This window comes from Galeopterus variegatus, unplaced genomic scaffold (genome assembly GCF_000696425.1).
Source record: "Galeopterus variegatus unplaced genomic scaffold, G_variegatus-3.0.2 Scaffold94, whole genome shotgun sequence".
NCBI lineage: Eukaryota > Metazoa > Chordata > Mammalia > Dermoptera > Cynocephalidae > Galeopterus > Galeopterus variegatus.
Window position 1 is genome coordinate 930,680 of NW_007726205.1, and position 26,259 is coordinate 956,938.

General features: G+C 45.7%; 1 protein-coding gene across 1 annotated transcript in view; it reads left to right on the forward strand.

Moving 5' to 3' along the window:
- The first annotated feature begins 676 nt into the window (after window positions 1–676).
- The window catches only part of MXRA5 (matrix-remodelling associated 5), a 30,955-nt gene continuing 5,372 nt past the window's right edge, over window positions 677–26,259 (forward strand). The window contains exons 1-6 of the mRNA XM_008582681.1: window positions 677–796; window positions 2,998–3,213; window positions 11,859–11,988; window positions 12,361–12,751; window positions 15,717–20,696; window positions 24,829–25,729. Coding sequence (XP_008580903.1) covers window positions 3,026–3,213; window positions 11,859–11,988; window positions 12,361–12,751; window positions 15,717–20,696; window positions 24,829–25,729 — 6,590 coding nt within the window. The 5' untranslated portion in view covers window positions 677–796; window positions 2,998–3,025. The remainder of the gene's footprint in view (window positions 797–2,997; window positions 3,214–11,858; window positions 11,989–12,360; window positions 12,752–15,716; window positions 20,697–24,828; window positions 25,730–26,259) is intronic.

The window sequence follows — 26,259 nt, forward strand, 5'->3', positions numbered from 1 at the left end:
ACTCTCCCCCTGGCTGGGACCACCGAAGTTTCCTGTCCTGGGCTCCCCACGCGGGTGGAGAGAGCAGTTCCACCTTTCCGGCAGGAGGACTCTGGCCAGGGGGAGGGATGCGGGCGTCCGGGAGCCCCAGGAGAGGCGGAGGGCGTGGCGGCGGGTCTCACGTTGCAGCCGGGCCTGCAGCTCTCGGGCTGCTGGCGGGGGCAGCCGGCTCCAGCCTGCACACGGGCTGGGTGGGAGGCGCTGCCAGACACAACTCCGTCTCGCCCGGAGAAGCCCAAACTCTGCTCCGTCCCTCTCCCGTGAAGGAAAAGAAAGCGTTCTCAGCTGTGCTTGGAAGGGCGCGCTTCGTGCGGCGGACTTTTCTGCAGCAGCAGCAGCTGCACCGCGCTCTCTGCATCTCCCAGGACTTTCTCTGGGACAAAGATTACTCCTGCCCACGGCCGTCCGCCTTTGGTGCCTGCGGTTCTTCCAGCGCCAGTGGGCGAGGCATGCCCACCCGGGACCGGGCGCGATGAAGAGACGAGACGAAGGCTGAGCGCACAGCGGGCCCGCGCCCCGTCTCCCCGGGGTGGGGCAGGGTGGGGGTGGGCCGAGGCGTGGACTCGGGGAAGCCTCGCGGCGACGGGAATAAAAGGACGCTGCTGGCTCGTCGTGCCGCGCTGGGAAGCCGAGCTGCCGCGCCCCCGGCCCCGGGAAGGGCATGCCCCCCGCGCACTCTCGGCCGTGACTCGCGCGCCCTGGTCCCGTGGCTGCTCCAGGCGCACCGCTCCCGTGTGTCGCGGCTTCCTAAGGGCAGGTGAGGGCCGAGGGTGGCCAGGGCGCTCGGGGGTCCGCCGGCTGTGCTTGCAGGGGCTGAGAGGCGTTGGGGGGCCTCCAGGGGAAAGACTGGGGAGCAGGGGTCCAAGAGGCAGATTGAGCCGTTCTGTGTCACTATTTCAAGTAGCTGAGGGGTCAGGGAGGGAGCTGATAGAATCGTGAAGGACGACGCTTTGCAGAGGTCTAACTAACTCTCTCCCTCTGGCTACCTCGCACCCACCCAACGGGAAGCTAACAACGGGATTCCTAAGTAAAGTCCCCTCTGCTCTTGCCATCGGTGGGGACAGAACAGTCGAAGGACCTCTCTCCAAGTTCCTCCGACTCCTGGTACTCAAAGTCTCCCCCGGTCCTCCCAGGCCTTTCCTGGAGAGGGGGCGACCTAACGCCCAGCCGTGATCCGAGCCGTGCAGAAACTGGGGAGGTCACCATCTAGGAAAATTTGGGGGTTTTGATGTCCCAGTCCCTGGAGGCGGGGACCCGCGGGGCAACCCGAGCCGCGTTCCAGGAAAGCACATATTTCACCGCGCAGCAGAGTCGGCGCGACAGAGCGGGCTCTGGAAGCCGGCCAGGGCGCAGGGCTGCCCGCCTGGCAGCTCCAGGTTGTCTGCCCGCAGCTAGGAGAAAGGGACACCCACCCCAGCTGCCCCGGCTTCGCAGGCTGTCTCCGGAGGTCTTGCTGGCGCAGGGCGGAGAGACGGGACCCACGTCCCCAGGACGAAGGCTCCCTGCGGCGAGTTCCCTGGGTTTCCGGAGTGGGGACCGGGGAAGGGAGATCGGGGTGGGAAGCCGGACAGAGAGCAAAGGCTGGAGAGTCGTCTGGGACGCCTGGGGCCAGGTCCCCTCGCAGGCCCAGGGCACAGGGCGCGGGGCGCTGGCCAGGATGCTCTTGGAGGAATCCCAGCGGCGAGGTCGGGCGCGCAGGCAGGGGCGGGGGAAGCCCGGGCTCGGGCAAGAGAGGAAACTCCTCTTTGCAAAGCTGCAGGAGCCGGTTCGTTGCAGAGCTCAGAGGTGGAGCCCGAACTTGGTTTCTGCAGAACTGCCTGCACCGCCAGTTCTTTATGGGGCAGCTGAGAGGCGAGGCGCAGATGGGCTTAAGAGAATAATGATTTCGAGGTCATTTAAAGGATGGAAAAAGCCATAGGGTTGGGATGCTTCTTCCTTCTTTGCAAGAGCGAGCGTAGAGTTTATTAGCGATGAGCGCTCACCCAGAACAGAGGCGAATGGGCAGGCGTGTGTCCCTTTATTGTGTATCACTATTTCCTTAACAAGCATCGCTATTTTAAAGTACCTTTTATTCAAGAAATGACAGAAATGTTAGGTGACGAAGGCATTAGCCAATGCACGAAAAAAAAAATCACTACTAGACGAGGTAGCTGATGAAATCTAACATTTATCTAAGCGCTTTTATTATTATTATTCATTTTTTGAGTGATTTCTTTGGTCTTTTCTGCTTGACAGAGCAGATTTCATAAGGCAGTTTCTTTCTCTTTATTTAATGGCTGATTTTACGGAGGTTCCCCCAAACTTCCTCCCCATAAACAACGATATTGCACTGTCATAACCCTTTGGTTTAACCGAGAGAAACATTAGGGATAGCAAAAACAAAAACAAAAAAAAACACAAATGCTGGGATGAGTCCCCCTCTAGTGAATACCTCTTTAAGCACTTTTAAGACGATAGAATTAAAGGAGGAAAACAGTCCTACTAATAAATTGCTTTCTTGAGAAATTTTTTTATCCAAGTACATGCAAAATATAAAGACTCAGTCTCGCTGTTGGAGGCACAAACATAACTTTTTTATTATTTATTTAGTTACGATAGAAACATAAATCTGTGTGTGTGTGTGTGTGTGTGTGTGTGTGTGTGTGTGTGTGTGTGTGTGTGCAGGTGTGTCTATTCCATACCTACTCTTCCAGAGCACTCCACAGTAAGATTGCCAAATCTTATTATCAAAGCAAAAAGTGACGGCTGTGTATCTGTTGCAATGATTCAAGTGAAAGACGTAACGTGAAAAAAAATGTCTCACCTTCCTTAATTCAGATATTTCAGGGACCACTCCAGTATATTACCTGAAGTCTTGGAAAGCTTGGGAAGCATGATGCACAATTCCATTAAACATTGATAAACCTAAGTCCGTGCCACCTGACGATAAGCGCATCTCGTGTTTTCCTTGCACAACAGGTACCCAAGGACAACGCACCCCCACGCGATGCCGACGCGGGCGCCCTGGGGGGCGCTCTCCGTGGTGCTGATTCTGGTCTGGGGACATCCGCGATCAGCAAAGTCCTGTCCCCTCCCTTGTGCCTGCTATGTTCCCAGCGAGGTCCACTGCACGTTTCGATCCTTGTCTGCTGTTCCTGCTGGGATTTCGAAACATGTGGAAAGAATCAATTTGGGGTTTGTACCATATTCTTGCTGAACAGTTTAAATGCCTTTGCGTGTGTATTTATTTGGTTTTGCATATTTTTGTGTGCATCCTCTTCACTTCCTGTGTACATTCCCTCTGTATGTCGCTCTATTTAGCATTATGTGCCTCTGCATGGGCAGAATAGAGGTGACAGTTTTTAGCGATACTAAATTCCGTCCTTTCGGGCGGTTATCTGAACACATCCACCAGCTGCAATGCTATAAGGTTTATTAACAAAGCATCATGAGCAACCTCAGTTTGCCAAGAAATTTCCTTAATAGCATTTTAAAAATATGTTGTGGATGTAAATGCATATGACATACACTTAAATATATAAAGATTACTTAAACAGACTTTAGAAACTATTTAAGAATAATAAAAGGTATCAATGAGACACCTGTGACATTTTGTAAGTCCCCTGGATGACAGAATTGTAACTTTGAGGAAACCAAAGAATTCTTTCAGATTTTGCCTCCTTAAAATATTAATATCTTTAAAAAATATTTTATGCAGCATTCCCGATAGAATATTTTTCTTTTTCTTTTATTGTATACACATAAATATTTATGTATGTAAGTGTTAGTTTCTATGAGTTTAAAAGTATTCATGTATAATTTTAATAGTCAAAAATCATTTGAATTTCTTTGACAAAACATATTAGCTATTTTCTACTATCTAGAAAACAACACATTCAATTAGCATCTGATGGGTATTCACTGTGGGGGTGTTTTAATAAAATAAAATGATCAAATGTGAATCAATGGGCAAATAATTGTAAATGTGCCTGTGCACTTTAGAGTACAGAGTTTATAAAGATGTCTTGCATCTTTTAACTATAAAGACCAGTGGTTGCATAAAAGAATGAAAAGTTGAAAAAATAAGGTAGAAACTTCCCTATCCGGTAGCAATAGATCATTAGCTTTCTCAAAAAATTTTGGAAAACCTTATGAGTTGACTGTCTGAAGATCCAACCACAAGGATGATGACTCAGTAGGGAAAACAATTTGACTTTGCCGGAAGAGCAAATATGAATACATAAGACAGTTCCTCTTGTTACAATCTTACAATTTTTTTTTGAACACACTACTTGTCTAATGGGATGAGACAAAAGGAAAAGGAGATAAAGCTGATTTGAATCAGGGGTGGATGGAGTGAGTGGTGTTTTCAGAGCAAAAAGTAGAACCAAATCTACAATTTATCTTCTTTCTTGCATCTCCTGGCATGAAAAATGGCTCCAGCTAGGGATTGCTCTTTTCGTGAACCACTTGACACACTGTCTCACTAGTCTGGATTAGCCACCTAGTCCCTGAAGCCTAGCTCCTTGGCAGGGCACACAATTGGAAGTACTCAGGCAGGCCTTGGAGGAGCCCTCTAAAAAAGCATGGAAATGGGATTGGTGTAGAATTGTTTCTTGCTATGTTCCTGTGCAGGAGTTGTGTGTGTGCCTGTGTTGTGTGCTCGGAACAGACTCTCAGGCTGGAAATGGGGGTTTGGAAGCTGCTCGATGCACCTTCCCCAAGGAGAAGGTTAACTGTATGGTGGCTTTAGATTTGTGACACTGGGGATACAGTTGTCAAGCTGTTGGCATCTTACTTACAGTTTCTGGAATGCTTTTTTCCCCACCCATCTTCAATCTGAAGGGTTTTAAAAAAATTTATTGTTTATTATTAACATACTCATTATTACAAATTCAGTGTGAAACTTAACTAACCTTTAAAGTAGAACATGATTTTTGGTGGTTTCATTTTAAACTCATAATAAAGACAATGAATCCATCGTGCCCCAAAGACGTTGCCATTGAAGTAGAACAAACATATCAAAATACTTTCTTTTCCTGGGAATGCCAATGTTATCTTGAGATGGTTTTGTGTAATATTAAAAGGAAAAGAAAAAATTTTTAAAAAAATCTCTAAGGAATCCCTTTACTGCAGCAACATGCATGACTTCTGTCTGGCTTAATTCACAACATGGATCAATATATCACTTTTTAAAGCACTGTTAAAACCACAGCCCTTTTGTCTGAAAATCAATCTCAAAATAGATAATGAAGCTGGCATCATGTGTTTTGACATAAGAAAAAGAAAAGCAAGGGCAGTGTCTAACACAGATAAGATTCAGGGTCTGGTTTGCCTTTCAAAGTTTGGAGAGAGTATAAAACTCTCAGAGAATGAGGGATTATTGGCAGAATGCTCATGAAACCTTCTATTCCCACACAGCTGTTTTTAGGGCTCTCAGTCAGTATTGCTGTTTCCTGCTTGGACAGCATCAAAGATTTTTTGAAAATTACTTTCCATTTTTTTTTTTTAAGGAAACTGACATCATCCACCTAGTGTCTAATTTACAGACTTTTAAGGATTTTTTTTCCTCTGGGGAAGGGGAGCTAGTGTTGATGACATCTTTCTGTCACTTCTCGGATATGCATCCTTTTTTTTATTTTAAAATTTGTTTTGTGATACTCATTGATATCTGTGACACTATTTCGTGTAAATTGTGTTAACATAGATACTTCAGTTAGTTTATGATGTAATCAGGTATTGCCAGTCCACAGGAAATGAGGATGCTCTGGAGTGTGGGCTACGTATTCAATGAGCTGCAGAGCTAGGCTCCTTCCAGGGTCATTCCAGTCTCCATGTAGATTCTCTTCCATGAGTGCCATCTCATTGTCCAGTCTCTTTGCAGGCTTTCAGAAGGATGCAAAGAGCATTCATCCATACCCTGGGGTCCTGAGACACAGAAGAAAATTCTCCCTCCACTTGGCAGTCAACTTATTCCCTGAGCTTCTGTCTGTCCCAGAATATTCTCCCTGCTTCTACCTCCAGCGCCAATAGTACCTGCATCTCTCTTAGGCTTCTTAAAAGCCAACACAAGAAAGATCAGGTTTGAGAAAGACAGGTTCTTAAGTTGATGTGGCCCCTTCCTAGACTTTGGGAGACTTCCTAAACAGGGGGATTTATTCTGGTGTGAATTGTCTTCTTTTCTCATCTGCCTCAATATCCACCGTTATGGTTGGATGTCAAGCTGACCCTGAGAATTTTGGGGTCACAGAGAGGAGAGAATCGCATGCCATTGGACTGAAACGTGCTGAGGAACGTTAAGCTCTTTCGGACCCACCGTAGAGATGGAACCTTTGGCCCTCATCTCCTCTGCCTCAAGACCTGCCTTCACCTTTTGAGCTCTCCACACCTCTTTACCTGCAGGCTCTCTTCAGGTGATCTTACCTGCTCCCAGGGCTCTACTCTATTGCTTAGTGGGCCCATATCTCTTGAACGTGCATCTTGTGTCTCCATCTTGGTTGTAAGTTCTACTCTCTCTTTGGATTCTCACAAACATCTCAAACATAATGTGGCAAATATAGTTTTGAGAGGTTTCTTCCAGACTGGTCTCTCCCAGTTTTCCTCGTCTCAGTACACAGAACCGTCCACCGATTTGCTCCCGTCTAAGCAGAAGTCCTTCCAATCTTCCTCACTCATAATTCCACCATTCAGCAATGCCTGTTGATTCCTCCTCTAAATATCTCCAGAAACTTTCGACGTGCTCTTATCTCCACTTCCTCCACCCTGCTAGGGGCACTGGCATCCCTCAATCCCTCACCAGGATTCCTGCTTCCTCCCTGCCCACCTCTGACTCACGGTCCAGGTAGATGTCAGCAATGCCATTTTAACACATACTTCAGTTCACATCACCCCCCTTGTTAAGACCCTCTGATAACTTCCCTTTGCATTTTAAATAAGGAACCCCAACTCCTTCCTATGTCTTCCAAGTTCCTAGCTAACCTGTCCCCTACAAATCCCACCTGCCTGCCCAGATACCATTCTCCACTTGGCTTGCTATATCTTCACAAAATGCTGGATGCAAGAAATGGAACAGGGTTTGGACGTTGACATTCATTCACTTTTGCATGTGAACCATTTCAGAAAGATCTAGTCGTAACATGCTAACTAGCAATAAAAAAAATGAGGCAGCACCTCAGCCCGTAGACTTTCTTGGGTTAGAACAGGCTTTGTCAGCTGCCACACTATTGACTTGGGCTGGATGATTTTCTAGAGTGGGGGCTGTCCTGTGAACTCTAGGATGTTGAGGAGTGTCCCCTGTCTCTTCCACGAGAGGCCAGTAACATACCCTCCCCTCGTAGTTACGATAACCAAAAATGTCTCCAGATACTGCCAAATGTTCCCTAAGAGCAAACTCGCCCCCAATTGGGAACTACTGCCACAGATGGATGGATAGATGAATGATACATAGACACATAAATAGACAATAAACAGATGTATAGATAGAGAGGTAGATGTACAGATAGACAGATAGATATACATAGACAGATGATAGGCAGGTGATTGATAGATACATGGATAGATACAAAAATAGGTGAACAGATCGATGGATACATAGATAGATCCATACATGCATATGTAGATACATAGGAAGATACATAGATACATAGGTACACAGATAGATAGATACTCTGATGCTAAGGCAGCTCCCAAGTCTTGGCACTATTGATATTTGGGGCTAAATCATTCTTTGTGGTAGTGGCCGTCCTGTGCATTTTAGGAAGATTAGCAGTATCTTTGGCCTCCACCCACTAGATGACAGTAACATCCTCCACCTGGTTGTGACACCTGAATATGTCACCAGACATTGCCAAATGTCCCCTGGAGCACATTGCCTCAGTGGAGAAATCCTGGTTGGAGGACCCAGCAGAGGACAGGTGAAGTGAAAGTGCCCTACAGGTGGAGCTATCTGGGCAAGCCCAAGAAACAGAAGACAGCAGCACACAGCACAATAACGTAGACAGCTGACCCATCGTCCACCATGAAATGTTCTATTAAAGTGATGTGGCCAAGCCCAAGTGCACAGAGAATTAGTCTGTAAATAAAAGTAAGCATCTTAGAGCATAGATTTCAGAAAGAGAATGGATTTCCCCCCAGCGTTTCTAAGTCCTAGTGGTAAACTCATGCCAAATGGATTAGTTTATGGAATGTCGGGACATTACCCCAAAAAAGTCCATAATTGGGTCAGTGAACCAAGTAATGGGCTTTGAATAAAACAGTGGAAATCTTGGTTTCCTCTCTCCATTGGCAATGCCCTGCACTGGGCACCATTTCATATAGAGAGAAGTTTAAGCAACACCTCCCTTATTTTTCCTTTTATTTCTCTATCTCTAAAAGTATTGGAGTTAGTTCACACGGGCAGCTATATCCTAAAGGCACATATACACACTTGACCTGTCTGTTGCTTTTGCATTTTCAAGGTAAGATTCAAAAGACATAAAATTCACTCTTTCAAGGTGTACAATTTAGTAGCATTTGGAATATTCACATCGCTGTGCATTGATCACCTCTATTTAGTTCAAAAACATTTCCGTTACCCCCAAAGAAGACCCCATGCCCACTAGCAGTCTCTCCGCATTTCCTTCCCCATCTTCTGCCCCTGGCAACCACTAATCTTTCTGTCTCTGTGAATTAGACTATTCTGGACATTTCATATAAATGGAATTATGCCATATGTGGCCTTTAGCAACTAGCTTCTTTCACTTATAACATTTCTAAGTTTCATCCACATTGTGGCACGTGTCAGTACTTCATTCCTTTTCTTTGTGTGCATCTCAAGCAACAGTCATGGTCGCTACACAGTACCGTCGCTGAGAACAGATGTAAAAACTGGATTAGAAAATGCCTTGGTGAGATATCTGTTCTCCAGCAGGCTTCCCCGAAACTTAGTTTCAGACTTTCCGACTTTCCGACTTTTAATGCGTGTACATTAAATTATTGCTCATGGTTGGTATTTCACTTGAAGAAAAGTCTTTGAACAATTCTGAGAATTTCATCAGCAAACCCACTCTGCCAAAGCTTATCGACCCTCTGTTATGTGCTAAATCATGTCTGCTAATGATTAAATAAAAAGAAACAAGCAAAGTGTTCCATAAAAAAAAAAAAAAAAGCATCTTAAGATGGTCATTAACCATGCTCGATGCTCCATTCTAGCAGGTCTGAACTTGGTCGTTTGGGTGTTTCTGAGAAGAACCGTTGAGTGGATGTATCTGCTCATGTTGTGAATATTTGATTATGTTATTTTTAACATGTATGCATTTTTGCACATTTGAACGCTGAAGCTGTCACTGAGCATGTTTATGCGTATGATTTCTTTGTATTATCTCCCTGCCCATTTGCACTTCAGCTGCTACTTTTTATTGCTAATGCTCATCCCGTTTCTTTCTGTGTCTTGTTTTGCTGTGAATTTTGCTCCTGTCTACTTGTGGCCTACCTTGTAGATACGATTCCCTCCAAAAACTCTGTAGTGGCCCCTGACACACAGCAGCATCTGAGGGGTTATAGGCATGACATCGTTTAACCCACACACAGTCCTCTGGAATAATATCTGTAGCATTACTAGTGAGAAATCTGGGCTTCCGAGAAATTAAGGAACTTCTCTGGGGTAGCCAGGAAGCACCATGAAGCATGTATGACCTCAAAACGTGTACCTTTCTCGTAATGCTGATCTCATAGAGGGATCTCATCTCTAGCTGGCAACAAAGCAGACCTAGAAACTGGAATCTCAATTCTCCAAACAGTTCGCAATCAACTCTCTCCTCCCTTTCCCTCTTTGGATGCTGCGGGAGACCACAGAGCTATTCATGGGGGTAAATGCACCTCTCTCTTCTATTCCTTGGATTTTTGTGCACGTGGAGGGTCACAATCGCTAACATCATAAAAGGATCTTCACGCCCTCAATTTTCATTTGCGTTTGCAGCATTATCTTTGGGGGAGTTTTGCATCATAATTCCACACATTTGAACTCACCAAGTAAAACACCTTGTCAAGTAGATATTGATGGCTTCTCCCATCTCTGTTAATGGTATCTGAGTGCATGGTGACGCTTCAGTCTCAAGACATCTGGATCTTACCTGGAGTGGCTGTGTATCCTTAGAGGGCATTCAGTGTCTTCTGCAAGTTTTCTCTCTAAAATAGGAGTCGTTGTGGTTGCCATTGTGTTTGCTTGCAGGATTTTAAAGCCCGCATCTTTGTTGGAACAGGACCAAAATAGCGCTATGTAATGAAAGGAACGTAAACTTTGAAATTGGACCTACCACGGTTCAACTCCTTTTCTCCTGCTTACTTGGTGTGTGACCAAAATTGGGAAACTTTCTGAATCTCAGTTCCTGCTGTGTATAATTAGTGAAACATGCATGCATCATGGGGTTTAGGTGATAAAGCGGGAAAAGTGATCTGCAGAGGGCTGTGCTCAATTCCTGCTAATCCTCCCATCTTCTAGGGAGTCCAAAGCATGAATATAAAGTACAAAGTTAGCTATGAACCCAATGCTTTTAATATTTTACCTGACAGTGTTGTTATGTAGAACACAGCTCAGCTGATAAGTCATTGGAACAAAACACTAAAGAAGGGAAGCAGAGAATGTCCTGTAATCCAGAAGAGGGAAACTATATAATTGTCCATTGACTACATAAATCAAAATGAATAATAGAAAATAGAGTCATCTTTCACTATATGGCTCCCATACCCCATTCTGAAGCTATGCAATGTTATCCTCATGAGGTGGTATACATATAATTCCAACTGATGTTTTCTTTGCATAAACTGGTCTTATATATAAAAATGTAATTTTGAAAGTTAGGTCGTTGAAGAGTTTGAAGCCATCCAGGTGCATGGTTTTGGTGTTGGAGAGTATAAGTTTCCTGTCCTCAAGACTTTGTAGCTGAAAGGTGCTTCTTAAGACTGGCTCTTAGGGAAGTAAACACCCAGCTGGGTGTTTCTGTTGACTTTGCAATTGGGCTCCGGGTTTAGGCATGATGAGTTTACAAGAAAACTGGACCTGGCTAGCATTTGCTATATTTAGCTATGAGCTGTTTTCCTGTATCCTCTATGGGTCCATTTCCTTTATTTAGGCCACAATCAGGAGATCCAATCAATACTCTCAGACTAGGTATGTTATACCTCAGCAGAAACACTGATGTAATGTAACAACATGCAGGATTTTCCATTCGTATTATAACCGGTTCCCCAGGGATATAGTTTGAGGATTCCCCTGGACAGTAATGAGGAATTTCCAAACTGGTCAAGAAAGTATCTTGACCAATGTGTATGCAATGTCAAAAACAACAGCAGCAGCAAAACCCCAGAATGTTTACAAATAACTTAGACAATCCACCAGACATTGCAACTTTCCTTGTGTAATAAGAGTGTTGGTGTGTGGTGGTCAGTGTTTTAATCTGGCTCTTCAGCCCAGAGTGTGCTCCTCTCTTATATGCAAAGCTATGTCCAGTATTGCTCGTTTTTTCTACCATTCCTGCTAGTCATGTGTCATTCATTATTATTGCAACTTCAGAGCAGAGTTTCAAACAAGGAGCTATAAGGAACAGCATCTGGACTACACTGGCATATTCCAAGTCAAAATTCTTGTTAAATATTGCTAAACTAAACAAAGACAAATAAAATATCTCAGATCCCTTTTGAGCCCCGAGATGGACAAGGACCCAAAGGGGTGAATGTGTTTTGGCAGTGGCACCATATGACCTCGAAATCACCGTTTTGCTAGCGTGCTCCTAGGCAGGCTGGAGAATCTCTTCCATGTGAAATTTATGTATTCATGGTTTCTTGTTTTAATTATTATTTTTTAGGTTTAATAGTATACAGGCCCTTTCAGAAACCTCATTTGTGGGACTGACCAAGTTGCAGCTTCTTATGGTTCATGGTAATGAGATCCCGAACATCCCTGACGGGGCTTTAAGAGACCTCAGTTCTCTCCAGGTAAACCTAGGCCCTTATAAGCATCACTATCTGCAGCCTTGATGAGCACTAATAAAGAAATTTTGGAAAATGGTAGAGGTAGTGGTCACATAGAGATGGTGGTCACACCGCATCGTGAATGTAATTAATTCCACACAATTGCATGTTTAGAAATGCTTAAAATGGCAAACCTTTTATTATACAGATTTTATGACAGTAAAAAAAAAAAAGAAAACTATATCATTCTCGTGAGCCATAAAATTGCTATTCTTGACATAAAAACCATCTTAATGTTATTACTTTCCTGCCTTTTGTGCTGGTTTCTGTTCTTGGCTGTGGCATTTTTAAGTGTAAACAGAATTTTTTTTAAAAAAATTTTTTCCCTGTCTGTAGGTTTTCAAGTTCAGCTATAATAAGCTGAGGGTAATAACAGCACAGACCTTCCAGGGACTCTCAAACTTAATAAGGGTGCACATTGACCACAACAAGATCGAGTTTATCCACCCGCAAGCCTTCAGTGGTTTAACATCCCTGCGGCTTCTCCACCTGGAAGGAAACCTTCTCCAGCAGCTCCACCCTGGCACCTTCTCCACGTTCACGTTTCTGGATTATTTCAGACTGTCCACCATCAGACACCTATACCTAGCGGAGAATATGCTCACAACTCTTCCCACCGGCATGCTTCAGAACATGCCGCTTCTGGAGAATCTTTACCTGCATGGAAATCCATGGTCTTGTGATTGTGAAATGAGGTCATTTCTGGAATGGGATGCAAAATCCAGAGGTAAGGAGAGCACACGTAACTCCTAGCTGCCTACTCTTAGTTTTCTGGAGAAGCTCCATTCTCCAAGGATCTTACGTTGCTTCATTCATCTTGCATTGGGTGAAATCAGAGCACCAAGTCATTAAAGCAGGACACTTATGTGTTCAACGTCACAGCTTAAACGTTGAGACACCTCCAGTACATAATGCAAATGCATCTATCTCGCAGTAAAATGTAGAGTAAGTATCATTTAATTCATGACGTACAGTTGACTTGGGTTGTCCCTGAATGGATATCTGCAGTGTGGTGTCCAGGCTTGGGCTGCAGCTGGTTCTGGGAAACTAGGATGGGGAAGGTCTGTAGATCCATGTCCTATGAGGAAGTATTAAAAGATGCCTGGGAAAGAGGAGGCTGGGGTTGCTTTAAAATTATTCTTTTATGGACAGGGGAAGAGATGTTCTGTATTGACCCAGAGAATACCCGCAATTATAACCAGTGTGTGCAAGTTGCAAGAAAGTAGATTATAGTTCAAAATATAGAACACATTTTTTTCTTTTCTCCTTCCTTTCTCTTTTCCTTTCTTCCTTCCTTGTTTCTCTCATCCCTTCCTTCCCCAAGTCTCACCTCACAGCCCACCCCCCACATCCTCAGATCTCACTGGGTTTATCCTGTCCTGTCTTCTCACAGCCACCAACCTGGACCGAGCTCTGTTCCTTTCCCTCTGGAAGGAAGGTGAAACATTGTGAACAGGCCTCCTTGCAGCCTTCAGTCCACTCTCCACACATCAGTGCAAACAATTTTCAGATTGTGCCTCCAGCTGTGCCCCACATCTGCCTGAGTCCTCCACTGGTTTCCACTGCTCATAGGATATAATGCACTCTCCTTACCCAAAGTTCCCACACAATAGTCCTTCTACCCGCCCCCCACCCCACTGCACCTGCTGGTCTCCTGTTCTCTTTGTGCACCCAGTTTCAGCCACATGGCCACTGTCTTTTTTTAAAAATTTTTTTTTACCCATTCATTGTACCTTCCAATCTTATTTCCAACTCAGTCTCCTGCTGGGAAATCGTTTCTGCTAGATGTCCAAGGGGCTGGCTTATTCTTAGCCTTCAAAGCTTTACTAGAAGGTTGTCTCCTCTGAGAGGCCTTGCTGACTTTGATCTCTACTTAGACCCTTTAACACGTGCCCACCTGGAAACCTTCCAAACACTTGCCTTATACTACAATTAAATATGAGTGTTTTTTGTTGCAAGGAGGATTTCCTCCATGGTTAAATTCAAGGGCCCAGTGGTTCCACCTCTGGCTCCACCTTAAATTTGGCATCGGAGTTGCAAAATCAGGCAAAGGATGGGGGCAGACAGAGGAATACCCTCTTGGTAATGGTCTTAACCAGAAAAGACACCTGCCACCTCCACACATATTTCATTGGTGGGAACTAGTCCCTGCACCCCAATGGGTGCAAAGGAGCCTGGAAATGCATTAGGAGAGCTATTTCTCAGCAGCAGCACTACTCTGTGGAAGTGGGACCATGAAGCTGTGGTGGGCAGAGGGCTATCTCTGCCATTGTTTGGAGATATGTGTGCATGGTTTTGTGTGTGCATACCCAGGCATGCATGTGTTTGCCTGTATGTGTGTGTACATATGTGTATGTATAATGTGTACATGTACAGATGTGTATGTTGTAATGCTTGTATGAGTGTGGGTGTTGGGGAAGGCAAGGTGTTTACTCTGAACCTCCCATAGAAAACTGTGCTAATAGTAAAAGTAAATATGGCAAAGCCCATGAGGAGCCTTATAAGTCCTTCATGTCATAGATGACGCTGTTTGGCCGGCTTATTCTCAACTGGAGTGGAACGAAGTGGGCATATTCCAAGAGGACTGCCAAAAGAACTCCTGGTCTTCCAGTTTCCCCAACTGTGGAGATTGTGGAGCCACTTACTGATGCAGGAAAGGCACGAGATATCTAGATTTGGGGCTGGGAGAGAACATAATTTTGTTCTGTAAATGTCAGTGTCAGGAGTCTTTGTGACACTTAAGTAGACATGGCAATCTGGCAATTGGGTGTGGAACTCAGAGGATGTGTTTGTCCCTGAGAACCACATATGGAAATTGTCACTGGCTGATGGATGGTAATTGAAACCATGTGTGTGCACGGGGCTATCAATGAGGAACCAAAGCAAGAAGGGAAAAGGTCTAAGACCATGTGAAGGTGGACTTCATCTTTATAGAGTTGGGCAGAGGAGGAGACAGTAAAAGTGACTGAGTAGTGGCCATACAAGAAGGAGCAAATTCAGGAGGATTTCATATCCAGGAGACAAAGAGCAGAATGCGAATCCCCCAAATAAAACAAATATATATATATATATAGTAAGAGAAAAAATCGTAAAAGGTAGATATGATATGAGTCACGTCAAAGGTTGATCCTGTCACCAGGAAATATGCTCATGGGTTGCAATGATTTATGTAAGTTCTCCTGGACTTGCACAGAAGGTAATTTGGAGGATATAGGTGAATGACATTTTGTTTTCTTTTTAACTTAAAAAAACACTTAAGAAGAAACCCATTAGTACTTATTATTCATTGTGAAGTAGTTAGGCATCACTTAATGGCAGGGATACATTCTGAAAAATGCATCGTTAGATGACTTCATTGTGCAAGCATCACAGAGTGTCCTTACACAAACCTAGATGGTACAGTCTACTACACACCTAGGCTGTATGGTACAGCCTATGGCTCTGACCACCATCATATATGCAATCCGTGGTTGACCAAAACATCATTAGGTGGTGCATGACTGTAGTTAAGAAACACTGGTTAGTGAGTTAAAGTCATAAGTGAAGCCACAGAGGCAAATCAGTTGTGGTGTCACTTTATTATACAAATGCACCTGAGTGATAAAAATGCAGAGAATGTATCTTCTGGCCTTGTGCAAGGCATGCTGTTCTTGAGCCCGTTAACTTACTTTGTGTTTGCTTATTTGTTCCAGGGATTCTGAAATGCAAGAAGGACAAAGCCTATGAAGGTGGGCAGTTGTGTGCCATATGCTCCAGTCCCAAGAAGTTGCACAAGCAAGAGATTCACAAGCTGAAGGACATCACTTGTCTGAAGCCTTCCATAGAGTCTCCTCTGAGACAGAACAGGAGCAGGAGTAGCGAGGAGGAGCAGGAACCAGAAGAGGACAGTGACAACCAGCTCACCCTAGATGGGCTCCACTTACCCCCATGGAACATCTCTTTGAATATGACTGATGAGCACGGGAACATGGTGAACTTGGCCTGCAACATTAAGAAGCCCACGGATGTGTACAAAATTCACTTGAACCAGACGGATCCTCCAGAGATTGATATAAATGCAACAGTCGCCTTGGACTTTGAGTGTCCCATGACTCGCGAAAACTACGAAAAACTATGGAAATTGATAGCATATTACAGTGAGGTCCCGGTTAAGCTTCACCAAGAAATCATGCTCAGCAAAGACCCCAGGGTCAGCTACCAGTACAGGCAAGATGTGGATGAGGATGCGCTTTACTACACAGGTGTCAAAGCCCAGATTCTTGCAGAACCAGAATGGATCATGCAGCCGTCTGTTGATATCCAACTGAATCGGCGTCAGAGTACAGCCAAAAAAGTGCTACTCTCCTATTATGCCCAGTTTTCTCAAACCATGTCCATCAAAGATATGAGGCAGGCTCAGAGCAGAAGCTGGGTCATGATTGAGCCAAGTGCAGCTGTACAAAGAGCTCAGACTGTCTTGGAAGGGAGTCCCTGCCAGCTGAGCTGTAATGTGAAAGCTTCTGAGAGTCCATCCATCTTCTGGGTGCTTCCAGATGGCTCCATTCTGAAAGCACCCTTGGGTGACCAGGACAGCAAGTTCTCCATCCTCAGCAGTGGCTGGCTGAAGATCAAATCAATGGAGCTGTCTGACTCTGGTTTGTACCAGTGCATTGCTCAGGTGAGGGACGACATGGACCGAATGGTGTACAGGGTGCTTGTGCAGGCACCTACAACTCAGTCCCCTGAGAGATATACTGTGACAATTGACAAGGATTCAGGAGAGACAGTGATGTTGCCTTGCAGTGCATTGGCAATACCCGAAGCCCACCTTAGCTGGATTCTTCCAAACAAAAGAATAGTTAATGATTTGGCTAACACATCACATGCATACATGTTGGCAAATGGAACTCTTTCCATCCCAAAGGTCCAAGTTGGTGACAATGGTTACTACAGATGTGTGGCTGTTAACCAGCAAGGGGCAGACCATTTTACCATCGGAGTCACAGTGAGTAAGAAAGGATCTGGCAGAACATCCAAAAAAGGGAGACGTCCAGGCACAAAGAATCTCTCAAGAGGAAGGGGAGACATTGCAGAGGATGAAGGAGGCTCAGGCATAGGAGATGAAGATAACACCTCAAGAAGAGTTCTGCATCCAAAGGACCAAGAAGTGTTCATCAAAACAAAGGAAGATGCCATCACTGAAGATAAGAAAACCAAGAAAGGGCGAAGAAAACCAAAACTCTGGAAGCATCCTGAAAAAGAACCAGAGACCAATGTTGCAGAAGGTCGCAGAGTGTTTGAGTCCAGGAGAAGGGTAAATGTGGCAAATAAACAGATCAACCCAGAGCGCTGGGCAGATATTTTAGCCAGAGTACGTGGGAAAAATATCCCTAAGGGCACCGAAGTACCACAGGTCATTGAAACCACGACACCTCCATCCATCGGTCTAGAAGTGACTCCTCTTTCACCTGCTGTTTCTCCTCCTTCTGTATCTCCCATGCAAACAGCAACCAGTGCTGAAGAATCCTCAGCTGACATGTCTCTCTTTGGAGAGGAAGAACAGGTTTTGAGTACTGTTTCCTCCACCAGCATGGGACTAGAGCACAACCACCATGGAGTTATTCTTGCTGAATCCAAAGGAACAAGCACACATCTGGAAGAAGACATTGATGAGTTTTCTGAGAAGACTGAGGATGTAACTTCTACCAAAGTTGACACGAAGTGGGTTACAGCCACTACACTGCTGTCTGAGCCTTACGAAGCATCTCCTACTCTACGTACCCTGGACACAGTCTACGAAGAGCTCACCAGTGAAGAGACAGCAACAGAGGGTTGGTTTTCATCAGTAGATGTTGGGTCTGTGCCACTGCCCACATCAAACGAGCATGAGCCTCCCCTAGATGCTATCTCCTTGGCAGAATCGGAGACTATTCAATACTTTTACCCAGATTTGGAGACAAATTCACAACCAGATGGGGACAAGATGAATGAACAGACCTCTGCACACTTGACTCCAACCCCCACTGTCGGGGTTACCGACTCCAGTACATCTGAGTCATCTCAAGTTCCCACTTTAGGGGAACCACATGGACCAGACCTATCACATCTACAAACACAGACAGACAACATGCAGCTTGTGAAGAGTGGCTCAGGTACTCAAGGCACCCTGCTAACTAAAGAGGAGAAATATCAGATGCCATGGGAAGAATATACGCAAGAGAGGGACTCCACAATTTTTGGAAGTTCTGAGAGTGAGGGGCAAGACGCCAAATCCGTCACCATGCCTGACTCCACACTGGGACTGATGAACAACATTTCTGCATTTAAGCATCCTGGGGAAACCACACTTGGCACTCTCTTGGACCGGGAGTCGACCACAGCAGCAATGACCACACCAAGCCAAAAGGCTGCCTCACCATCAGCACTGGTTACTCACCCTTCTCGAAGGAGGCCTAGTGGAAGGAGGAGATTACACCCGCACAAATTCCGTCACCGGTATAAGCAAAACCCACCGACAGCTCTTGCCCCAACAGAGACTTTTCCTACTCAACCAACTCAAGTACCTGAAATGAAGATTCCAAACCAAGTGGAGAGTTCACTGGTTCCTACAACTTGGGTTGATGATACAGTTAATATCCCAAAGCGGTTGGACGTAGAAAAGCATGCAGAACCTGTATCCAAGGGAACCCCACGAAGGAAACACAGGAAGAGGCCAAACAAACAACGGCATGGCACTTCTACAGTGAGCTCAAGAGTGTCTGTGACTGAGCCAAGCCTTTCTCCAGAAAAGAAACATGAAGATGTTATTACTCCCAGTTCAGAAACTGTACTCTTGCCTGGGACTATTTCTCTGAATACGAGGGACACATATGAGGCAACTACAGTTGAAGACGTCATGACAACCACAACAAAAATAGATTTATCTCATGATAAAGTCCAAGAGACAATCCCAGTCACATATAAACCTGCATCAGAAGGAAAGGAAATAAAGGATTTTGGTGTCTCAAACCTCAACGCCTATACAATGGACACTTTAGATCCTGGTGAGTCAGTCATTAATGTTGTACCAACTTCTGGATCCTTGGTCTCCACTGTGGGAGAATTTAAGGAAGAATTACCTTCTTCAGAGTTTCCAGGAACTCCAAGTTGGGATCCCCCAAGTACAGCCCAGTATGGAAGGCTACAGACAGACACACTTGCTACCAGCTTTTGGGAAAATCCTACAGACCCACCCCTTTTTAAAGAGCTGGAGGATGTGGATTTTACTTCTGAGTTTTCACCTTCTTTTGCCACCTCTACACTATTTCAACTGGAGGAAGTTGGTGCCTTGACTACCCTCTCAAGCATAAAAGCAGAGTTGTCCTCAAGTCAGGCAGAAAGCACCCTCAGTGCTCAGGATCACCGTGAAACCGCTCTGGCTAATATGCGTTCTGAAACTAGACCACGGAACCACATCCCTACCCCTGCCCTGGTGGAGGAGACAACATCACCATTTCCACCCACCACTCTTGTGTCTTTGGAACAAGTCACCACTAAGCCCACACTTCTTACTTCAACAACACCTCCAACATCAACAGATTCCAGGGAAAATGTTTTCTTGAATTATGTGGGGCATCCAGTAACCAAAGCACCACCAGTGAACAAAGAGGGAACTCGGCATCAATTCAGACCAAATGAATTATCCACCCCATCTTCCAACCAGGACAAATTTAACTCATCTCCAAAGCAGGAGCTTGAAAAGGAAGTATTTGAGAGTCGGACCAAAAACAGTCTACCACGTGGCCCAGATAGTCACCACCAGAGTGGGGGAGTCCACGTCCCTCACCAACCTGCGAGAGTCCCTGCCAAACCTATCCCACCGAGGGGGACAGTGAGGCCACCGCATATGACCACAGAAAGCCCCTTTAGATACATTGCAACTTTCCAGCCACCTCGTCACTTGACCAACAAGCCAGAAATAACTGCGTATCCTTCAAGGGTTTTGCCGGAGAACAAACACATCACAACTGCAAAATTACCAAGTATGACAACTGCTGTTCCATTACACATGTCCAGATCCAGCATTGCTAGTAAGTCTACTGACCAAAGAGCCGACCACTTCAATGGCTACTCCAAAGTGTTTGGGAATAATAACATCCCTGAGCTAAGAAGCCCAGCTGGCAAGCTTCCAAGTTCAAGAGTTCCTCATTATTCCAATGGAAGATTCCCTTTCTTTATCAACAGGACCCTCTCTTTCCCACAGTTGAAAGCCACCCTGAAGCCCCAGATGTCCACCTTGCCTGCCCCAGTTACAAGCGAGAAGAAAGTCTACCCAGGTCCCTACAATAGGATACATTCCCAGAGCGTCATCCACATGGACTTGGGACCTCCAGCTCCTCCATTCTTGCACGGTCCCCGAACCACAGCATCACCCTCTGCTAACTTACAGAATATCCCCCAGGTCTCTTCCACCCGGAGGTCCACCTCATTCATGACATCGTCTAGCCAGTCTTCCAGAAACTTCCATCAGGGCAGCTCAAAGCTCTTTGCTGGGGGACCACCTGCATCCAAATTCTGGATGCTTGGGGAAAAGCCCCAAATTATCACCAAGTCCCCACAAACCGTATCTGTCACTGCTGAGACAGATGTCGTGTTCCCATGTGAAGCGACAGGAAAACCGAAGCCTTTTGTTACCTGGACGAAGGTTTCCACAGGTAGGGTGTTTAAGCATGTGCATTTTCACCAGAATTTGCATAGGAGGAGGTTACTTGCGTCTGTGACTCCAGGCGGAACCAGAGACTCTGGGAAAAGAATAGATTGGTGGAACGGGATGAGATATTTGATGACCTAGATCCAAGCATATGCCTTTCCAGGGACAGGAAGTGAGGAACCGGTATGGATGTGGGATGTTAATGGGGCCATAGAAACATGTAATAGGTCCTTTGGGAATAGGAAATAACCTGGGCTTTGGAATATTCCATAAAGGAGCCTCTCATCTTCAACCCATCGGGTCCAGTACAAAAGTCTCCATCACCCATGGGAGAATAAAGTATAGTGAGGGGCAGTCTGCAGATGCACGTTGTCCTTCCACTGGCTTGCAAAAGTACACCCAGCTTGGCCAGAGATTAGCTTCTAATCTTCTAAGCACTAATCAGGCTCTTCTATGATTCGAAACTAGAGTAACAATTGTGTTAGTCTGTTCGGGCTGCCATAACAAAGTCCCACAGACCGGGTGGCTTGCATAACAGACATTTATTCTCTCATAGTCCTGGAGGTTGGAAGTCTGAGCTCAAGCTGTCAACAGGGTCGGTTTCTCTCAAGTCCTCTCTCCTTAGCTTGTAGATGCTGTCTTTTCCCTGTGTCATCACATGGTTGTCCTCTGTGTGTCTCTGTGTCCTAATCTCTTTTTATAAGAATGCCAAACCTATTGGATTAGGACCCACCCTAGTGACCTCATTTCACTTAGTTATCTATTTAAAGACCCTACTTTCTTTTCTTTTCTTTTATTATTTTAATTTATCAATATACAACATAGTTGATTTTCGTGTATCTTTACCAATTCCTCTTTTTCCTCGTGTCCTCTCCACCCCCCCAATCAACATCTTATCTGTTCACTTGTAAAGACCCTATCTTCACACCCAGTCACATTAGAGGTTAGGGCTTTAACATACACATTTTGGAAGGGTACAATTTCCCCACAGCAATCATCTACAGTTGTAATGCCAGGACACCCACAGAATGCTCTGTTTCATAAACTGGCCATTTGTTCTGTCTGGAGGACAACATGATTCCTAGGTAATAGAGAAAAATCAAAGCCGAGAATCGTAGCCCCCATGAAAAACCATCCCTTTTTCTCCTTTCTCTTTTGCTCTCTCCATACAACTGTATCCTTCATTCTGGATTCTATATCCTGGATTCTGATCAGAGGACTTTGTAGGGTATCTTTGGTGTCCATTTGGACAATACGGGAGTGACACATGCTGCTGACACTGAAGAGAGCTGTACTTTCTCTGCTCAGGGTTCTCTCTCAAATGTTGGAAGTGTTCTAGAGGTTCACAGTGGCTCTGAGCCCAGAGACACTGTTTACTTCTTTGATCAGCTCAGCATGTGAAGTCATATGTCTCTGTAAAGATTTATTACTAAATTTTGCCTGAAGTCGCAAACGGGGACATGATGATTTTTTTCATTCTAAAACAGTTATGTCTTTGAAGGAGCCATCCCTCTACTGGGAGATCCTGTTGAAATTAATCCTCAGGGTCTTCCACACCTCAAGTCACTTCAGAGCGTCATGGCATCGCACCTGCTCAGAGATGTTCATCTATGTTCTTTTTCTGCATCTCCAGGGATCAGCTCCCCATGCAGACTCCTCTGGTCGCTAGCTCTGGTGTTTAGAAAGTTCTGTCTCACTGCATGGCAAACAGATTCTCTCATATGCACAGAGTGTTGTAGTCTACCGTTGTGGAGATACACAACATGATTTAATCATGCCTTAGCTGTTGGATAAACAAAATTCGCTCTGTTGTTAAGGCATCAGAGACAAATACAAGGCCACGTTACATTTTCTGCAAGATATTCAGCGGTTCTTCCCTTTTATTCCAAATTTAATGAAATACAAACACTCTGGTGTTTGCATCATAAAATACCTCAACGGGGAGGTGGGACCCCATGAGTGAAAGTCAGCAGGTGGGTGCCCATGCCCAGTCACCTGTCATTCAGGAAAACTCAAACACAAAGCTGGACAGGTTCTTAGCTGCATTACCTGGAAGGCAGGGAGGGTCCAGCACCAACCAACCAACACCTGCTTCCTAAGACCTGTTGTGCTAGGCAGACTCACCTGGCCACCAAGCTTGGTTTTGGATGGGACAGCCATGGTCTTGGCAGCTTCTGTAAACACACCAGAGTAGTGCCTTTGTTTCAGTGAGGATGAAGACTACGGAGAGATTGCAGAGTTTGAGACCTTCTCCCAAAGGCAGAAAACTCTCTCATCTTAGAGAAAGTTAGCAGAAGTGTCACAGGGGCTGGTCAGAAACAAAATGAATAGCCCACAGATGAAGGCCAGACCCAAGAAGGCACCAGCAGCACGGGAGAAGAAAGGGGTTACTAAGGTTCAGCGTTTTCCAGGGTTCCCCAGTTTTAAAAAGCATGTTTTATTATACTGCAGTAGGATGACGCCAACACATCAAGAGATGATACCATTAAAAACAGTTTGTTGCTTACAGTTTCCAAAAAGAGGAGGCACATTGTACCATACAGGGCTACACAGGGGTGTACCAGCATTGGTCAGGAGGCAGAGAGATAGGGGAAAACGGTGGGCAATAGCCTGTATTGTGGTTTCTATGGGATGGAGCAGGCAAGGCTTAGAATCAAAGAACAGGTGAGACTTAGAAAAATGTCACCAGACTCTAGAGCATGTAGAGCTGTCCCTAGTCGTCTGGTACCTGGTCCTGGGGAAACTGGGGCAGGGGATAGTGGCACACAGTGTAAACAGCTTATAAAGGAGATGATTGGGGTGTGGGCTCTGGATTGGTTGGTTTGTACACTTAAGGTGCACACACTGGTGAGTTGTTTGCTATGTTTACAAATTGGCTCACCCTGGGAGGGGTGGTCCCTCCAGACCCCAGATGTCAAAGCGTCAGAAACACATGGTTAGTACAGACCCAGACTATGGTAGAGCTCCTGAGGACAGACAGGGTGTACAATATGGAGATTGTAAACAGTGGAGGCTGGAGTGTGGGGATGTCAGATGTCCCCTGGAAGCATGAGTTAGTGCTCAGCTCAGCCAGACCAGGCAGGGAAAGACCCGATCGATCTAACCCTCTGTGGACTCGGGCCTCTCTGGGCAGGTGTGGACAGCTGCTGCTAGCCTGGAGTGTCCATGCAGCCAACCAGAGAGTTCAGAACAGCATCAGCATGCATGAGGGAGAGGCTGTGTCTCCAGTAACCGAGGTGAACATGCTTCACCTCTTAGGAGTTCCCGCGGCTCTTACCAGCTTCCAGAATTTTCTCTGAAGCCCATGTTGGCTGCTTTTTGCTTGAAGGTAGCCCACGCCCTGATTCTGGGACTAGTGTATGAATGAACAAAAATGGGGAAACAAAACATTTTCTCTCTCTCTGTGCATACTTTTTATTTTGTGCTGAGGACACTTAAAATCTACTCTCTCAACAATCTGCAAGTATACAATATATTTATTAACTACAATAGATCTTTTGAACATATTCCTCCTTTCGAACTGGAACTTTATCCTTTGACCAACATCTCCCCCTACCCCACCCCAGCCCCTGCTAACCACCATTCCACTGTGTGTCCATGAGTCTGACACTTTTAGATTCCACATATAAGTGAGATCATGCGGTACTTGTCTTTCTGTGTGTGGCTTAACACTTAACATAATGTCCTCTAAGTTCATCCACATTGTCACAAATGGCAGAATTTCCTTTTTTAAAATTTTTTTAAAGGTTGAGTAGTATCCCACTGTGTATAGATACCGCATTTTCTTTATCCATTCATCCATTGATGGACACTTAAGTCGATTTCATGTCTTGGCTATTGCAAACAGTGCTGCAATGCACATGGGAGTGCAGATGTTTCTTTGACATAGTGATTTCATTTCCTTTGAATATATACTCAGAAGTCGGTTTGCTGGGTCACATGGTAATTCTTTTTAAAAATTATTTTGAGGAAGGTCCCTACTGTTTTCCGTAGTGGCTGTACCAGTTCACACCCCCACCTATGCGGCTTTGAACATGAAGAGGAGAATTAGATTAGTTAACTAACTACGCTCCCTGGATCATTATGAAAAGTGACAGTGTATGTCAATGCTGATAGTATGTATTATTATTCTCCAGGAGCCCTCATGACTCCTAACACCAGGACACAACGGTTTGAAGTCCTCAAGAATGGCACCTTACTCATTCGAAAGGTACAGGTGCAGGACCGTGGCCAATACCTGTGCACAGCCAACAACCTGCACGGAGTGGACAGGATGGTGGTGCTGTTGTCCGTCACGGTGCAACAGCCCCAAATCCTAGCATCCCACTACCAGGATGTCACGGTCTACCTGGGTGACACCATTGCAATGGAGTGTCTGGCCAAGGGGACTCCCGCTCCTCAAATTTCCTGGATCTTCCCTGACAGGAGGGTGTGGCACACCGTGTCCCCCGTAGAAGGCCGGATCACGCTGCATGAAAACCGGACCCTGTCCATCAAGGAGGCGTCCTTTGCAGACAGAGGTGTTTACAAGTGCGTGGCCAGCAACGCAGCCGGGGCGGACAGCCTGGCCATCCGCCTCCACGTGGCGGCCCTGCCCCCGGTCATTCACCAGGAAAAGTTGGAGAACATCTCTCTGCCCCCGGGGCTGAGCATTCACATCCACTGCAGTGCCAAGGCCGCGCCCCTGCCCAGCGTGCGCTGGGTGCTCTGGGATGGGACCCAGATCCGCCCTTCACAGTTCATCCACGGGAACTTGTTCGTTTTCCCCAACGGCACACTCTACATCCGCAACCTGGCGCCCAAGGACAGCGGGCGCTACGAGTGCGTGGCTGCCAACCTGGTGGGCTCGGCGCGCAGGACGGTGCAGCTGACCGTGCAGCGCGCCACGGCCAACGCGCGCATCACCGGCACCTCTCCGCGGAGGACTGACGTCAAGTACGGGGGGACCCTGAGGCTGGACTGCAGCGCCTCGGGGGACCCCTGGCCGCGCATCCTCTGGAGGCTGCCGTCCAAGCGGATGGTTGACGCGCTTTTCAGGTAGGTGGCTTTTCCTGGATGCCCTTGAGTCACTGGGCCCCTGCACTCGTCTTGTGTGTTGGGAGCAATCCCAGTGGCTAAAAACGACATGATTCCTTCTCCAGAATAAATACGCACAGACATTCCGCCCTGTGTGCGCTTTTGCATGCAATGAAATCTTATCTTTATAAACTGGAATCCAAAACATACCTGATTTCTTCTCCCCCTTGCCCCTCAGCCCGTCCAAAAAAAAAAAAAAAAAAAAGATCATGGACCCAGAGACTTTTGTTTCAGTGATTATATTCAAACTGTATTTTATGAGATAATATTCACATTAGATAAAACAATTTAGGTTGCTTTCTATTTCCATTATCAATTTCAAGAAAATGCAGAGACATTTCAGGACTTCTTTGAATATGGCATTAATGAAAGAATTTTAACAAAATTAAAGGCATGATGACAACACTTTCTAATCAAGTGCCTTCAGTTCCCAGCATGTAGGCATATGGGGATGGTTCCCATTAGGGGTGGATTGTGTCCCCAGGGGACAC